The 17036-nt window shown below is 47.4% G+C and overlaps 1 protein-coding gene across 1 annotated transcript in view; it reads right to left on the reverse strand.

The window, feature by feature from the left end:
* Positions 1 to 17036, reverse strand: part of A2ML1 (alpha-2-macroglobulin like 1) — a 28605-nt gene that overhangs the window by 4674 nt on the left and 6895 nt on the right. Inside the window, exons 9-36 of the mRNA XM_027677707.1 lie at positions 16462 to 16573; positions 15194 to 15308; positions 14702 to 14811; positions 14045 to 14212; positions 13587 to 13817; positions 12841 to 12904; positions 12309 to 12454; positions 11883 to 12032; positions 11485 to 11637; positions 10419 to 10503; positions 9492 to 9606; positions 8676 to 8901; positions 8421 to 8547; positions 7732 to 7853; positions 7174 to 7228; positions 6455 to 6538; positions 5218 to 5394; positions 4984 to 5065; positions 4043 to 4199; positions 3729 to 3803; positions 3180 to 3342; positions 2554 to 2768; positions 2200 to 2415; positions 1964 to 2088; positions 1565 to 1655; positions 753 to 821; positions 336 to 438; positions 173 to 214 (exon numbers count right to left, since the gene is read on the reverse strand). Coding sequence (XP_027533508.1) covers positions 174 to 214; positions 336 to 438; positions 753 to 821; positions 1565 to 1655; positions 1964 to 2088; positions 2200 to 2415; positions 2554 to 2768; positions 3180 to 3342; positions 3729 to 3803; positions 4043 to 4199; positions 4984 to 5065; positions 5218 to 5394; positions 6455 to 6538; positions 7174 to 7228; positions 7732 to 7853; positions 8421 to 8547; positions 8676 to 8901; positions 9492 to 9606; positions 10419 to 10503; positions 11485 to 11637; positions 11883 to 12032; positions 12309 to 12454; positions 12841 to 12904; positions 13587 to 13817; positions 14045 to 14212; positions 14702 to 14811; positions 15194 to 15308; positions 16462 to 16573 — 3577 coding nt within the window. The 3' untranslated portion in view covers position 173. The remainder of the gene's footprint in view (positions 1 to 172; positions 215 to 335; positions 439 to 752; positions 822 to 1564; positions 1656 to 1963; positions 2089 to 2199; positions 2416 to 2553; positions 2769 to 3179; positions 3343 to 3728; positions 3804 to 4042; positions 4200 to 4983; positions 5066 to 5217; positions 5395 to 6454; positions 6539 to 7173; positions 7229 to 7731; positions 7854 to 8420; positions 8548 to 8675; positions 8902 to 9491; positions 9607 to 10418; positions 10504 to 11484; positions 11638 to 11882; positions 12033 to 12308; positions 12455 to 12840; positions 12905 to 13586; positions 13818 to 14044; positions 14213 to 14701; positions 14812 to 15193; positions 15309 to 16461; positions 16574 to 17036) is intronic.

Here is a 17036-nt window from a genome sequence, read left to right on the forward strand (position 1 = left end):
CCCATCCTAGCTCCACACATCTAGGCACAGACAGTTCCTCTTTCTGGATGGATATATGCTCCACACTGATTACCAGTCTCCTTCCTGTCTTTGCTTACATTCCCTCTCTCCCAGTCAAGTCCCACCATTTCCTGATACCACTGTTTGTGTCACGCAGGAACTTGCTTCCTACCTCAACTACAGACAGCACTGTAGTCAGCCAAGGCTCTCTCCTCTGCAAAAGGAAATGAGGAAGTCAATTACACATGGATGCACACAGAGAAGACTGCATGTCTCTTCCCAGCCAGAGAACTAGAAGCCCAGCTCCCAACTCCAGAGTGAAATCAGTAACCCACCTGGTTGGTAGTAATCATAGATTTTGATGCTGGCTGGTTTCAAGTTCTTCATCTGAATTACTTGTTCCAGTTGCAGAATGAAAGTCTGCGATTCGTCATTGAGCTAGTGGAGATGGAAGGAAATTAGCAAGGAATGGGACAGAGAAGTCATTGCATCGTCATCTTCTCTAGCTTGAGTGTTTTCCTGCACAACACCTCTCTGATCCCTTTAGAGATTCTGGATTTGAAAAATGAAGTATTGTGTGAGGAATGGCAAATGCCAACCCCATGACAATGAAATTGGGCAAGCTCCCTCTGCCCACAGTTCTACCAGTGCTCTTTCCTTGCCTAGACCAGCCTTTGGCTTCTCACACAACTCCTTGTCCTCTGGCCTCTTGCTCTTCCTGTGCTAAAACAAATGCTTTTGTTCCCACTTACCTTCTCCAGATAAATGTAGACCACATTAGCTTCCACTTCTATTTTCTTAATGATGGTTCTGTGTTCCAGCTAGGATAGGAAACAATAATGCAAGGAAATTTGTGAGCAATTTTCTTAGGGCTTCCTGACCTGAGGGACTCACTGTTGTACTGAAGGGATGGTATAGAACTGGACTCTCTGTGGAACTGTGTCTTTCTCAGACACAAGGGCTTTCTTTAGTGGCCATATCTTAGCTATCTCTCCTGGACATCCCTTGTGAGCATCACAGTTATGAATATGGTGTCCCTGCTCAGTTAAAGGAATCTCCCACCTGGGGACAAAAAGCTGTGTGATAGTGTATATGACTGATGTGTTGGTCAGCAAACAGGTGCAGACACCAGTAGGGATTCATGTTATCTCATCTCACTGAGTGTTAGACTGCTCCTTAAGACCTGCATGGGGGCTGTGCAAATAATTCATCTTTCAGTTTTATGCCTTAATTGGAAAAAAATAAGAATCTTTTTGGGTAATGCTGGAGTATCTCTAAGAAATCCTGTCTTAGAATTTCTGAGAAAGAAATTCTGGTATTAGCACACCCAGCAATACATTTTGTTGCTGGCCAAAGTCAGAACAGTGTCAGAGGGACAATCTGAACCACCTCTTATCTCCCTTTTGGGGCCTGTATGAAAACAATGGGTTTTGGTTCAATTATAACAGCAAAGGTCCCCTGCAAAATTAGTTACCTCATGGCCTGAAATGAACAGTTCCCAACAGGAGTAAGCAGGAAGGATCCATTTATCACAGCTGGGGTTTTTTTATTGCCAAGTCCTTACCAACACTCTGGATCTGGAAGCCAGGGTGAATCCGGACAGCAGGGAGACTTCTATGATCACCATGTTAGATGTGACTCTGCTCCCGATGTAGCTGGAGAAGAAAAAGCAGACAGAGAGTCTGACTCTGTGGGAATAGTGCCCTCCCAGCCCCCCTTCTCTCCAGCACTATCCCCTGTGTGCAGGACCCTGAGCCAGGTAGCCCATCTGGGGCTGGGGACAGGGCAGCCACTGCTCCCTCTCACAGGAGTTGGCCAGCACCTTCCTCCCCCACGCCATCCACCCGTCCAATTCACCGTCTGTCCTGTTCACCCCAAGTGCTGGGTCCCTCCACTGGAGCCCTGGCTGCTGTCCCCAAGCACAGTACATCTTGCTGGAGGAGGAAACAACCCTTGGGGTCACCTGGCAAGGATGCTGACAGTGAGGACACGCGGATTGGCCTGGCTACAGTTGGTCAGCTCTGTGCTGACACGCAGAGTGAAGATCACAGCAGCACGTGGGGAAGGCTCGTGGTACCTCAGCACTATCTGCAGGGTAAGAGCCAAGAGCAGAAAAGACAGACCAGGCATGATCTCATGCAAAGGAAAAAAGGCAGAGTTCTCCTCTCTCCTCTCTCCACATTCATCCCATCACCTCACCTGAGCAAAGACGCAGCTGCTGCCATGGACCTGCACCAGGAACTGCCCTGGGATCTCTGTCAGTGCTGCCTGCTGCACCAGCAGCCGCCTCTGGCGGTTGACTTGGAAAGCCCTCCCAAAGGCCCGCTGGGACTTCACCCTCACAGTTGCCTGGCCTGATGTGCTGAACATCCTTGCTGCGTATTTTGCTAAGGCTTGCAAGGCAACAACTGTGTCCTAGAGAGGGAGAGACAGTCACCCCTTTGAAAGCATCAGCTCTAGCAATACTGACTTGGAACAGGAAGACCTCAAGAGGACTCGCCCTGCCAGCCTTGGGTACAAAAGTATATCAATCCACAAGGAGCTACTTGTTACCTGGGTGGAGGCAAAACCTCCATAGGCATTTTGCTGCTCGGTCAGCCATGCCACAATACTGGCTGCAGTTGTCATGTCACCTGCGTGCACCCGTGGCTTAGAGAGGTATGCCAGGAGCACGTAGGCTGTCAACTCTATGTCCACTGACTGAGTACCAGGCCAGAAGTCTATGGAAGCTGGAGAGCTTGGCTTGGGGCTCCAGTGGATTTGTCCTCCTGCAGAAGGAAAAGGACCATGAAGGCTATTTGGGGAGGACATAATTTGGGGTTCATAGGAATCGAACCCCACAGTGCTTTCAGAGCTCCTTCAGCTCATTATCTGTAGTCAGGCCAGGATCACTTTCATCAGTTTGTTCTCCAGGGCTTCATCTGGTCTTAGATTTCTACCTCCTCCTTCAAAAGGATCTTGAAATCCGCCAGGCTGAGAAATCTGGGTGCATTGCAGGTTTACTGCTACAAAGAAAACTATTTGTGATAAGTCACCCTCACAGCTTGTGAAATAAATTATTGTATTTTCAGTCACACAATGCAGTTACTGGACAGATACAAGGAATATGTATAAATATGTATGTAATTTTTAACTGTTCTAGCTGGGCATACATTGGTCCAGATCCCAGCAGTCAGCACCTGATCTGATGGCCTGTTCCTCCAGTTTGTACAGTAGCTCCTGGGTTGTCTCATAGTCCCCAGCCAGAGCAAAGGCATAGGCCAGCATAGCTTCTGTGTAGATGTTGGTGATGTTGTGAACCACCTGCTGCAGGCAGCGGAGGGTAGTCTGCATCAGCTTGCCCTGTGTTGGGAGGAGACACATGCCAAACTCTGACAGGGGTAAAACAGGGGGCTGGGGAACTCATTCCAGGGAGCCACACTATGTCTTCTGATGTGGCCCCAGAGAAACCCATTAAGTTACACAGTCTCTTCAGAAAACAGGCAGTGCTGCCCCAGTGTGCATTGGCAGCCATAGCAACCAAACACTGTTGCACCATGCCAGTTTTATAGCACTGACTCTTTTGAGAAATGAGGAGCCACCATTTGACTAAACATTGGCTTACTCCCAGAAGCTCCCTCCCTGTTCCTGGCCTGGAGAATGCCAGCATTACAAGCTGGTGTATCCCCATAGTGGTACCCAGATGTGGGAGTGCACAGGAGGGCAGGTGGGAGCATGGGCATCCTCACCTTTAGGGGCTGACCCATCTCCAGCAGTGCTGCAGCCACATACGCCCCCAGGGAGATTTCATCATCCATGCTGTCCTGTGAAGGAAATGCACCTTTCACTCTCTTCACTGGTGTTAGGAGAACACAGGCAGTAACTCCCCAGAAGGAAAAGCATCCCTCTCATGTTTCCCACCCCATACCCTGCTCTCTTTAAGGCTGGTTGCACAAGTTGCGGATTGACTTTCTGAAATCCTTTGGGATCCCACAATCTGTTGCTGTCACAACATCTGTCCAGCCATTCCCCAGCAGTGCTACCTGGCTTGGCCCTCATTTACCTTTAGGGAGGAGTGAAAAAAGCTCCCTTTGCTGGCAAAGCAGCCACTGGGGAGTTGGTTATGCTCTAGCCAGTGTAGGGCATCCTGGATGTTCTTGTCATCTACATAGATGTATTTTCTGGCTTGACTAAAACTCTTGACTACAAAAGCTGTCAACCTAGGGAGACGATGAGTTGTGAGAAAAAGAGTCAAACACAAAAAAAGGCAAAGAGAAAGTCAGAGATCTCCTGGTGCTTGTCTCTGAAGTTAACACTGACATATTGGGGTGCTAAAAAAGAGTAATTTTCATAAAGAAGGGTAACATAAAGTGGAAATGGTCCACAGGATCCACCTAAGTGGCTCCTCTCCCTACCCCTGGCTCCACAAATATACTACTTATGTACTACTTATTGCTTTACCCAGTCATTTCACAGGTGAAAAATCTCCTACTCTTTCTACTTTTACCTTTTGGACTTCATCTCCCCCAAATAACTAGAGAAAATCTTGAATTCCCCATTTTCTTCCTCCCTTCCTTGCTCCATTGGTCCCATAGGCATAAGCTGTGCCAAGGCAGCTCTTTCAACTCTACCAAACACCATCCCTGAGGAGAGGATTTTTTATTGCTCTTACCTGATCTTTTTCCAGTCATATGTACCCTTCTTGGCTGCCAGTTCACCAGCAGTGGTGCCTGGTGTTGTCTGTGGGGCAACAGCAGGGCCATAGAGACAAAAAACAACCTCCCATGCCCTGGGACCACATCTTTGTTGTTCCACTTTCCCAGAAACTCTGCAGCCCTCCCTGACTGCTTTTTCAGGTAAGTCCCTCAGTCTCTCTCCCTGCCATAGTTCCTGCTGACTCCATCCAAAAGAAGGAGCATACATCCTATCAGCTTTCTCAGGCACATGAGCTGCTCTGACCCAGACAGGAAAAAATCAGAAGTGAGGGATATTTGCAGTGCTTACCAAGTGTTTCCTTCCCCATCCTTCTGCCCAAAGAAACTATAGGAGCCATCTCTGTGCCTATAAAGAAGCTGGGTCTGATACCCTGGGGAGATGGGAACAGTGATTAATATGGCACAGTAACACACAGGGAGTGCAAGTAACAGTAACACTGACAGAGCGAGTGCAAGGGCAAAAGCTATTGGTATGTTGGACACAGGGGAAGGCAGAGGAGAAAGGTGGGTCTCTTGTACTTGCCATTGCGCAGGAATCCTGTTGCTCTCTCCCTGATCTCAGGGGTCAGCTGCCTGGTCTTCTCCAGGTACTGCAGCATATACACAATAGGGGCAAACAGCACCATGTTCTGCTCCCCACAGCCATGGGGCATCTGCACCAGGTTGTCCAGGTTCTGCAGTGCTGTCCCCATGAGGTCACCTATACAAGGGTGTAAGAAACAAAGGAAGTGTAAGTATGATTTGAGGTGCTTCTTCAGCCAAGCAGTGGCTAATAGTGCATTATCTCAGCACAGGAGGAAAACACAGGAGAAGGGAGGAAAGGGGAGTAAACAACGGAGTGCAAGATGGAGACTGGTGACTGTTTTGCCTCTTCCCACTCTGTCATTGTGACGCAGGGTGACCACACTATGGAGTCCCTGAGGAACTTTCCCTTATCAGCTTTTGCAGTGTGAAGAGCTCCAACCATAACAAGTACTATCTGTAAAGGGCAATGAGCAGGGCTGCAGCTGCTCAGTCTGTGTCATACAGACAGACAAATATAACAGCACTCAGAGAAAGGTTGAAATGCTGCTGGTCTTTAGCCAGGCTTGTTCTACCTGGCCATATGTGAAGCATCACGATGTGAGGAAGCCAGCAGGGGTGCTAGTCAGATGGTGTGAAGGTGTCCATATGTCCTCTAGCCAGTCAGAAAAACCTTGTATTGTTTTCTCCTTTGGGGTTTTGTATTGCACAATATTCAAGGCTACTTATGCCAGGCCTGGCTTCATACCAATTCTAGCCTGCAGGTAAATGACCTCAGTGCAAAGAGGTGTATTAAATGGTAGGTGAGTCTGGTCCCAGTAGCCTCTGCAAAGTGTTCTTTTGCAACTTAGTAATGCTGAGAAATACGTCTTCTTTCCAGGAGCTTCTGCTGTAGCAGTGAAACTTAACAGGGAGGCAAGATGGTTTTGAGCTTTGCTGTTTCTATCTACACAGAAATAGCCAAGGTCCTGAAGTCCTGGTAAAATTAATGGCCTGGAGTCTGTGCTCCGAAGTCCTAGCTAGAAAAAGAAGGATTATTCTCCTCTATAGATTACTCTTCCCATGAAAGACTAAGTGCTAATCCAAAAATCTGAAAGCCTGGTGTTTGCAGGGAATAGAAACACAGTATCCTCTCTTTTGAGCGGTTTCATGTCAAATGGATCCTCTGACACCATTACCAAGCCAAGCCTTGTTCTTTGGTAACAGCAGTCTGTGAGCCCACAATAGAAGTCACTTACCTGAGATGGAAATGGAAGCCCTGGCAGATCCCTTTACTACATTGTCAGGGAGGTGAAGGGACAGAGGTTCTTCAGCCGTGTTTCCTGATAACAGTGGGATAAAAGGTGTAGCATGAAAAAACAAGCCAAAAGCTTCTAACTGGAGGGACAAGACTGGCACAGGTAAATGGGACACTGCCTACATCCTGCTCACACAGACTGCTTCCTACAGTCTGTCTGGGTCATTGCATCAAGCTCCACTGCCTGGAAACTTTTCAGATGAGGACAGATGTGAGAGCTGCCGGTCAGGCTGAGGGCTTACCAAGCTTCACAGCTCAATTCACTACGCTTCACAAGCTTCACAAGAGTCACAGTTGGACATCACTCAACAGAGAAACATCCTGGAGAGACTTGCAATGCTGTACAGACAGAGTGGGAGCGTTGGAGCAGCTGTCACTGGTGACTATCAAGCCCCAGGAACATCCTGGGGGATGCGGTGTGGGAAAGAGACTACAGAGCAGGGTACTATACTCGGTGGCAAATTTAGTAGGACAGCACATGTGGAAGTAGTATTTCTTGTTCTTTCCTGTCTGTGGGGCAAGTGAAATTTCCTTTGTGAAAAATCATTTGAGAACATTCCTTAATCAGACCTACCACAGTTTAGTTCTACTCTCAGGTCTAATTATTTCAGGCTGCAGAACCCATTCAGGCTGCCCACATACCTCATCTTGGGCACATACCTCGTCTTGGGCACAGAAGGGAGCTGTAAGACTTCTCCACTAACACACCTTCTGGCTGCCAAGGCAGAAACATGAGCATGGGACAGGAGAAACAAGAATGCAGATAAAATTCCCAAACAACAAAATTCCATGAAATTTCAGAGCAAGTTCAGGTCTGAATTCAGTGGTTAGTCTCCAGCTGTCAGGGACCCCATCCTCCTCACCTTTGGCAGGTCTGCACTGAGGCTTCCTGCTTCACTGCTCAAGAGATCAAGAGTAAACCCAAGGGACAGGGCTCTCTGGTCAGTGAGCATATATAAAAGCTCATGTACAGCATGAAAAGCAGGAAAAGATATAAGAAGAAACACAGACATGTGAATGAAGCTCAAGAAAGGGTATCGCAAGGAGGGAATAGATTTGGCTGGGTCCTTGGGAGAAATAAAGTGAACTAAGCTGCAGCTTTGGTATGCTATTGCTGGCCAAAAGTTGAGGAGAAAAAACCTTTTAGCCCATTTCAGTCTGCCTTTCTCCAAGGGCAGTGATACTCAGAGACAGAAGTAAGCCTGTTCTCATACTGACCTGGACCAGCAAGTGTTTGATCAGTGTGTGCCTCCGCCTCATGGTAGCTGGCAAGGGCGTCCTGCCCCCACACCGTGACATGGTGTCCAGTACCTCTGTCCTCACTGTGATATTCAGAGTCCCTAGCAAATAAATTCAACAGAGCCCTTTTCTTATACCTGTGGCCAAATGGAGTCAACTTGCTTTAACTGACAGTGGTCTGAGATGCTTCGAGTGTTTTGGCCAGTAAAGGTGAACCAGCCAATACTGACAGCTTGTTCAGATACCCCGAGTACGAGGGACCTCGGCGATGCCTCACCAGCAGTGACTTCATTGCACTGCAACATGACTGTAACAACAGAAGGTCCAGGAGCCCCTTGAACCCCTGTCTGCCCTTCCCATTGCATATGGAGCACAGGACCAGCAATATAAGGTTCCCCCACCCACATCCATGCAGCCTTTTCCTCCCTAGCTGGTCCCACAGCCCTCTCTCCAAAAGTTCTCCATTCCGTGTTTTCAGTTCTGCCATCTCTGATGAGTCTATCTAAGTAGAAAGGGAGAAACCAGACACAATGGATTGCATGTTTGAACCACTAAGGATAACTTCAGGATCCAGAGGAGGCAAGGCTCTGCCAGTTTCTCTGGACCTCACACTCCCTTTCACTTCAGTTTTAGGGTTCACCATCACCACTCCCTTTCTGCTGCCATACCCAGCTGGACTGCCGTCATGTTCCACATGAAGGTCTTGGACTCCTCTGCACACAGACACTCCTTGTCCCTGCAAGTCCGACATGGCTCCACCTGGAAGTCTGAGGATTTATCTAGGGCCACATGGATCTGAGGGAATGACAGATGCAGGCAAGTGGCAGGGCAACTCAGGTGAGATGGCTTGGTATAACGCGCTCTAAAACCAGAGGGCTGGTAGATCTGTCCCACACAGTGCTACCTGTGGCACAGGCACACACCTGTATGCACTGTTGCAGGTAGTTGAAGACGGTAGCTTTCATCAGGAAGGTCTCTCCACGGATGACGGAATATGGCAACATCGTGTCCACAAAGAAGGGTTGAACTGTTCTGAGGCTTGTGGTCGGGGCAAGGCCAAACCCCCTCCCAGCCAAGCAGAACATCTTGACTTTCCACTCTGTGGCAGAAGTAGGTGTTGTGATGGAGACATTCCTGCTTCCATTGGAGCTGAGAGGAAGAAAGTATTTGCATGAAGAAATTCATTCCACTCTGCTGCAATGGGGAGTGCTTGTGGCCTTTCATTGACTCACAGCAAGGCAGCTCTCAGCAATTTCTTCCCTAAAGCCATAAACCCTACTTAAATGCCATCAGTAATGACTTTATGCCCTTCTCCTGAGCAAGATACTGCCCAGCCATTCCAGTTCTGTACACTCACCCAATGTTGTGGAGAAGCAGCAGCACCATATCCTCCTGCATGCCAATTCATCAGTGTTAACCTAAGCACTGTGGCAACAGGGGCTACAAATTTAGCTAGTGCACCCACCAAAATGAGAAGTTAGTAGAGTGTACCCAAATATGTAGTGGTTTGGTCTTGAAGTGTATTACTGTTTTCTAAATCTGTGTACCCTTTACTTCTGCACCTCAAAGTTTACTAATCCTTCAGTTTGACACACTACAAATGCAGTGAAGAGCCACAAAATTTGCATGCAGAGCTTTCTTTACACCTATGGCTGGACTTGGGACAAATGCAGGTTAGCCAAGACTCAATAACAAAGAGATCATTCTTCTGTTCATTTCTAAAGTCAGGAATCACTTACCCAACAGGGAACAGATTCCAGATCCAAGTTTCAGATAAATAGCAGTGAAGTCTTCCATGTGTTGTAAATTGAGGTTGTTCCTTAGTGATTCTTTGGTCTTCTGTAGAAGGCATCCCTGAAAGAAAGAATAAGGGGTCCCATGAGAGTGGGAGAGGTAAACCCTGCCAATGATAGACAGGCTAGCACTGGGACAAGAGATGAAGCAAGCAGTAAGAGAGATGTGGGAAGAGTCTGACAGAGGAAAGCACAAGGGAATGGGCTGATCTCACAGAAGAGAGAAAACATGAAGGGAAAAGAGAGTGGTAACAGGAGAACCAGCTTGCAGTAAGCTGGTTTCAAATTTTCCAAAACTTGGTTAGACAAAGCCTCTTGGTGATCTGACCCAGCATTAGTGCTTAAGAGACTAGGGACCTTCGGGGAGCCATTTTAACCACCATGTCTTTAATTCTGTGAATAACAGAATTGTTTGCTTGCTGCATAAATCTCACAGCCCGCTGCAAGCAATGGTTTAAATACAGGCAGGCATGTGAGCCAGCCTAGTTTAATTATCAAATGCAAACTGAGACATAGAGGAAGAACATGACTGTCCCTGTGGCCACAGGTGGTGACAGAAGCCAGGTCTCATCACATCCTAGGGGGGTAGTCACTAGGAAACAGATCCCAGTCCACACTTGTGTTTGTCTATGCCAGGAAAGGGAGTGCCATTCTTTAATGTCAGGGAACATCCAGGTAGTGACATTCTTCAGAGCCCTGTTTACAGGCACTAATCACTCCTACTGAGTCTGGTGGACTGGGCAGTTAGACTGTGGCAGCAACACCCATTACTCCTCAGAGAGCTAATATCCACCACCAGCAAAGCCCAAAGATCAGAGGCCTCTTGCATCTGATGTGACCCTATGTCCCAGGTAGGCTGAAAGTGCAGCTCACCCATGATTGGCTTCCTATCCGCCCGACGAGAGCACTGAGGTGGCTTCTTGATTACAAGGTTTGAGAAGACTTTCAGTCCCATGTTCTATTAGGAAAAGAAGGAGGGCATAGAAGGCAAAAAAAAAGTCTGTGAGTGGGGAAAAGTGACTACTGCTCTTCAAAATTACTCAGAAAACCTCTGCGGTCAGGACAAGTTGGCGCCCAGGCAGCCTGGAGCAGCACAAGCAGACACAGTGCTGAGGGAGGCACGGCACAGCCTCCCCAGTCTCTTCTTTCTTGTGAGATCACTAAGCTACCACCACTCTTCTGGGGACACTGGGATGTTTTGTTCCTCTCAATATATTTTCAGTGGCAAGGACATACAGGAGAGGTGTCTATGTCCTGCCCCATCCCCTCAAGCACAATGGAGAGAATAGCTGTATGAAATGTGCCCTCTGAAGTCATACAGAGGTGTGACAGGAGGTACATCCCCCCTTTAGGCCCTAGGACTGTGACCTGGGCCTGTCCACAGACAGGAGAGATGTTCCTACTCTGTGAAAAAGCCTCCTAGGATGTGTCTTATTGCTAAATAAAAGAGGACAAGTTCTGTTCCCCAGGTCTGATGTCTTGTGTCCATACTGCTATAGGCTAGTCCTCTCTAGAGGAGATCTGCCTTGAAGACACCAAGAGATCTACCTGGGGACAGCCCACAGTGCTTAAGAGCAGGCTAACAGGTAAGCCATGTCAAAAATCTATGGTCTAATCCTTGGGACTAGACTCCCTGTCTCTCTTTTTTCTAATACTGTAGACAAAGAGTACATAGCCCAGGACCTCATTCTCAAGCCCAAAAAACTGTGGAGCTTGATGGTCCAGGATCTCATCATCTTGCTTTCTGCATCTGTGGAGGCAAATACAGGTGTTCATACACATAATAGGATTGTACATCTCTTGAGACAACACAGCTAGGTCAGGGCAGACAACAGGGTTTGTCTAGAGAAGGCAGGGCCTTTGCAGACTGCCTGGGGAGAAAGATAATCTCAGATGCTCGTAATTGCAACAGCTTTGGGAAAAGTCACGAGGTAATTACCCGGAAGAGATTAAAGACGTCAGGCTGAAAGGAATTCTGTGGCTTCCATTGTAGCAGAGATGACGTGGACTGGGGCTGAACACAGTGATCTGAATATTCTTCTACTTGGGCAGGGTATCCCCGATGGTAGGCAGCAGGGAACAAACCATAGACCTAGGGAAACTCACAGGTAGGGAAGAATCGGGCAAGGAGCAGATACCACCTCCAGATGCTTCACTCTACCTTCCCCTAGCATACACATCTGTTCCCGCCCAGCTCCCAAGGTAGGCCCTGCTTTCTCCTCCACACAAAGACCTCCTCATTCATTAGCCTCCAGCTCCCCTTGCCAGAGCCCCTGCCTGCCTTCCCCAGCGCATCCATCGCTCCCATGGTTTTTGGCTGGTTGCACAGACACTCACCATTTGGCTTGTCAGCTCACTCTCTGGTCTCATGAAGAACGTGTTTTCATCCACTGCTTGTACTGCACACAGAGAGCCAGGGGCTGCCTGCAGTTGGAGCTGCACTGTTGACCCGGTGTGGGCTTCTTTGTCTGGGAATCCAACCTTGACCTTGAGCAGCAAACCAGGAAAGGAATATGAAAAAGAGATGAGGAGGAGTGAGGAAGCTGACAGAAAGAGGGAGACCAGCTGGAATCTCCCCTGCTCAGCCACTGCTATGAACAGAAATCACTGCTGAAGCTTTCCTGGCCCCTGGGCATTGTGCTGAAGATATTCCTTTTCTCTCTTTTCCTCGGTTCTCTCTGCAAAGGATCTGAGGGTCTCCTTCCCTCAGGTCTCCTGACTCTTGCTTGTCAGCTCTCCCCGAGACACAGAAGTGAGCCTCACCTGGTTTTGGAAGCACAAGGCAACATTGAAACGGATGCTGTCAGCTGTTACCCCTCCAGTGGGGAAGATGGCATACACCACTAAGGAAGGTGATGGGGAGAAGTCAGCAGTGAAGGTCAAAGGGATGGAGAAGGAGCCCTTCAACACTAAGGAAAGAAAGGTAAAGTGTTTTTATCACAGCCCCACCAAGACCTCCTTCTGCCCTTCTTCCTTTTCTGCTTTATAATCCCACAATGTCAAACCAATTCCTGCTGCTGCACTGTCTGCCCTCCCTCCATTTTCTGACCCTATGTACTCCATCTTCCCTAGGTCCTCCCGGTCTCTTCCCAACATTGTTTCTTCCCCTCCATTCTCCCTTTTTGCCCTCTTCCAGCTGACACAAATGCTTCCTCAGCCTCCCTCTGTTCTGTTTGCTGACTGCTCAAGACCCACAGACTGAGGGAATTTGGGAGAAACTGTGGTAACTCTCACTGTCCAACCTAGAAACCCACCGGGCACAACTGTTTCCATTGTCTGGCTGCCACAGACTTACTGTTCAGTTTCCCGATCTGGATAATCCTCTGGCCCCTGACAACAATTCCAGACTTGCCAGTGACCTGTAGGAAGAGAGACATGGGATGAATGGGATGAACAGACTGCTGTTTGCCACCAGAGTGAAGCCACACTTACCTATGTGCACCTTGCTTCCATAAGCAAAATAAAACCTTCAAAACAAACTGTGGGTCGAATCCAATCCCAGACTTTGGGTCCAGTGGATTTCCAGACATCACAGTTGGGAGAAGAAGCTTTAACAGATGAGATTCTGGTCTAATCTGTCCAGTTTGGACAACGGATGGATAGTGGGTTTACTGAAGATTAGTGAGTGACAACTAAGGTATTTCCCCCCAGTAGACTAGCCTCCAGGCCAGACCAAAATCCATTTCCACTGAGCAGCTGTTTGATAACCACAGTAAAAAAGTGATCCTCCATCCAGTTTTAAAGGGACAAGAGTTTGACAGCACACTGCACAAGACACTTCCCACTGCAGTCTTAGCAGAGGCTAAGAGGGTGATGGGCTATGAAGGCAGAAGCCTCCTCCCATCCATGGAAGTGACTGGGGCCCCACCAGATCATGGTGTTGCCAGACAGAGTCCTATTGGGTGTAGCATTCACACAGTTCTCTGAGAACAAGTGTTTTCTGCCATCACTCCAGGGATGACCTAAATTACGCTCTCAACTTTACACTGTGGTCTGGTCCCCTCAGTGCAGCCTTTTCCCCCAGCCTTTATCCTTACTCACATAATATGCAAAACCTATACGGCTGGTGTCTTCTCCCAGGTCATCTCGACTGAGTGTGAAGGTCACCTGGACATTCTGCTTCAGCCCACAAGGCAGTGTTTCTGTAGGTGGGTGTATGTCCAGGAAGCTCTTGGTTGTGACATGGAAGGGCTGCAGGTGATGGTATGCATTCGTGTAACTGAAGTCAGTTTTTCGAGGTGTGTGCATGGGATCCTCCAGTGTGAACCTTCCCTGAAAGAAATCAAGAGTTTCAAGCTTCAGTGCTGTGTTAGGATGTCATCAGCTTGGTTTGGGAAAGACTGTTGGCTCGCTGCCTTCCTGCTGACTCTACACAGGCAGAGCTGTGTGGTGAGCCCAAGACTGAGCTGGCAGCAGGGCTAAAGGGTAAAGGGTAGGAGTGGGGAGCACTGACACAACTCAAGGATTCTCACTTTGCTGTATACAGAGGTGGTATTTACCTCCAAAGAGACTGATGAGCTGTTCCAGGCAGTTGTGTCCAGGTTGAATGATGCTATTCCACTGCCATCTGTGATGTATGTTTTGATAAACCTACGCCTCATGAATCTTATCACGAGATAAACTTTTCTGTTTTTCATACCAGTTCCATAGTGATCCTGAACCTTAATCTGATGACAACAGGGTGAGGCAAGAAAGGCAAAGTTAGATATTTTTTCCAGTGTCATAACTCAAAACCTTCCTCTTTCTGAAAAGCATAGATCTTCCTTTATAGGTGATCTTAACTTCAGTCCGGCCCCAAGAAGGCAGGAGAACTGTAAAGCTCCCTCATCTCTAAAGCTAAACTGAACACGATGAAAATCAGACTGCTCCAAAAGGTGGGTGTGGCTAGAGCATGAGGAGCTATCTCCTAGCCAACAGCTGAGGCATTCTTGCATCCCAGCACCCCTGCTGAGACACCACTCATCATTCTCAGCAAGAGCTGGAGGTGTAAACTCAACGTGGAATCTGAAATGCAGCAACTGGAGCCAAACTGGCAGGTAATGTGACACAATGCAAGGTAAAGTACTCTGTCTGAGAAGCAGAAAACAGTAGGTGTCAGCAAAATTTGTATTCCCTGGCAAATGTTGGGGAGCAAAAAAGCAAAGGAAGAAAATCACCTTCCCCCTGTAGGGTACTCCAGGAATGTAATATTCATTAGGTGTCTCAAATACTGCCCTTGCAGCTGTCCTGGAGATGAGGATTTTGCTGGAGCTGTTGATCTGCACCCCTGTTGGAATGCAGAGTGCAAGGGAAGCTGGATTAGTACTGGAGATGACAACTCTATCCTGTTTTAATCTCACTTTTCTATTCCAACCCCTCTAAGCAGAGTGTCTCAAACTTCCATCCCAACACCAGCATTCTTCAAGGTTTGGAGGCTGTTCTTGTGGCAGTTCCTTTTTTAGTTAAGATGTCTGTGAGTGCTCTTTGTAGCTTCACAGACCACTTTCCCAGTCACACCTCATCCGCCTGCTGCTGGCAGAGCACCTTTCTGTGTCCCGTGACAGTCTCAGCAGCAGGGAGGAGGAGAGGAGCAGGTGTGCCCTCTCTGGCCCTCAGAGCCACAGAATGGTTTCTCTTGTCCTTGCCTTCCCTGATGAGCACCTGAGTACCTGTGCCCATCTCCAGGAGAGAGGCTTCTGCATAGAGTTTGCTGTCTTCCTCACTGGGAGCCAGGTTGAAGACTGATGTGCTCACAGAAGAGGTGAAACAACCATTGCTCACTGTCTGCAATAGGCAGTAGTAAATATTATTTGGGACTGGAGAGAAGGGAAAGACTCAGAAGTACAAGTCATTCTGTCATAACTGTTGACCACAGCAAATAATAATGCAGTAAAACACTGGAAGAAGTTTCCCAGAGAGGTGGTAGATACTCCATCCCTGGAAACATTCAAGGTCAGACTGGACAAAGCTCTGAGCAACCTGACCCAGTTGAAGCTGTCACTGTTCATTGTGGAAGAGTTGGACTAGATCAGCTTTAAAGGTCCCTTCCAACTCAAAGTATTCCATGACTCTATGATAGATAGATATGGTTCATATTTTAAATTCTGTATTTTCTATTTTATGTACATGAATATGTGTAATTCATATTGTAGAAATATAAATCAAAACATGCATCACACTTCTATCAAACCTACAATGTTGTCAACTTTCCAGCTTTAGTAGAAAACATAATATTCCTCTAAATGAATCACAGAGCAAATACATCAGTATTTTAATAGATCTAGCTAGAAGAATTGGAGAAACAGATGAAGATTCAAAGTAACAAATCATTTCCAGAGCTGGAAGATTACAACTACTGTAACAAGTCATAATGACAAAACATAAAGCATGAAAAACTTTCAACTGTATATGTACAAGGGAAGAGCACAGTTATTAAATACTTTGTTAGGAATGGAAATGAACAATAAGGAATCTGTGAACAAATAAAAAGACAAAATAAAGTATGAAAGCCACTATGTGATTTGGCTATGGAATTAACGATGCCTCTGCCATCTTTGTGCAGCTCCAGGATAGCTTCACCATAATGCAGTAGTTTTGTACCTGAGAAAACTCTGTTAGTTGTTGTTTCTTACATTGCATCAATTTCTGGCAAGTTATGTTTTTTTTCCAGAAGAGAAAAGAATTCTAAAACTTTCTGTGAAATTCCTCTTTTCTAGACCCAATCATTAATAAGCAAAGTTACAAAGAAAGCTTCTTAGCAGGTCTAGGGAACAATAATTGCATTAATTGAATAAAACCATATTTGTTAGTCTACATACAATTACAGAGGTTGGCAAACCTTCCTTACATAGCAGTTCATTCTGTTCACTCAGCCCTTGACACTTAGTCCTGTGTGGTGCTTCTTTACTACCAATATGTTTTCCAGGATTTTACTCACTGGACCTCTGTATTCCCTGCAGATGTCCTTGCTGGCATTTTGAGGCCTCCTCCTTGCCTTCTGGCACAAAGTCACCCACACAGTCCCTCTCACTGCTTTCCCATAGCTGTACCTGTGGGGAGAACACCAGAGGAGCTGCCAGGCAGAGGCACTTCTGTGTTCTGCCGAGCACGTTGCTCCACAGAGGCGCCCTTCCTGATGAAAGTCTTAGTGCAGCTGGCAAGCAGATAGGCATAAATTAAAATATAGTACATTGAGTACTCAGGGAGTGCAATAGCATGATCTGGCATGCAACAGATGCAGAAACAAAGCACAGACAGGAACAGACATACAGTCCCTGAAGCTCTCCCACTTCTGGGCACTTGCTGTCCTGGAATTGCAGGCAGACACAGAGAGCTGACCAGGCTTATCCACATAGCACAGAGCAGCATTCAGTGAAGATATTAGTTCAGGTGTGAAAGCAGCAGAAACCAGCGTCCCTGCAGAGAGCAACAGCAAGTGGCAACAACAGAGCTACAGAGTGACCTCAGATTTTCCCTTTGGAGCAATGCTCCTGACAGTACCAGTAAAAAGAA

Source organism: Neopelma chrysocephalum, unplaced genomic scaffold, assembly GCF_003984885.1.
Source record: "Neopelma chrysocephalum unplaced genomic scaffold, ASM398488v2 Primary Assembly neopelma1_43, whole genome shotgun sequence".
In the NCBI taxonomy this organism is placed as follows: domain Eukaryota; kingdom Metazoa; phylum Chordata; class Aves; order Passeriformes; family Pipridae; genus Neopelma; species Neopelma chrysocephalum.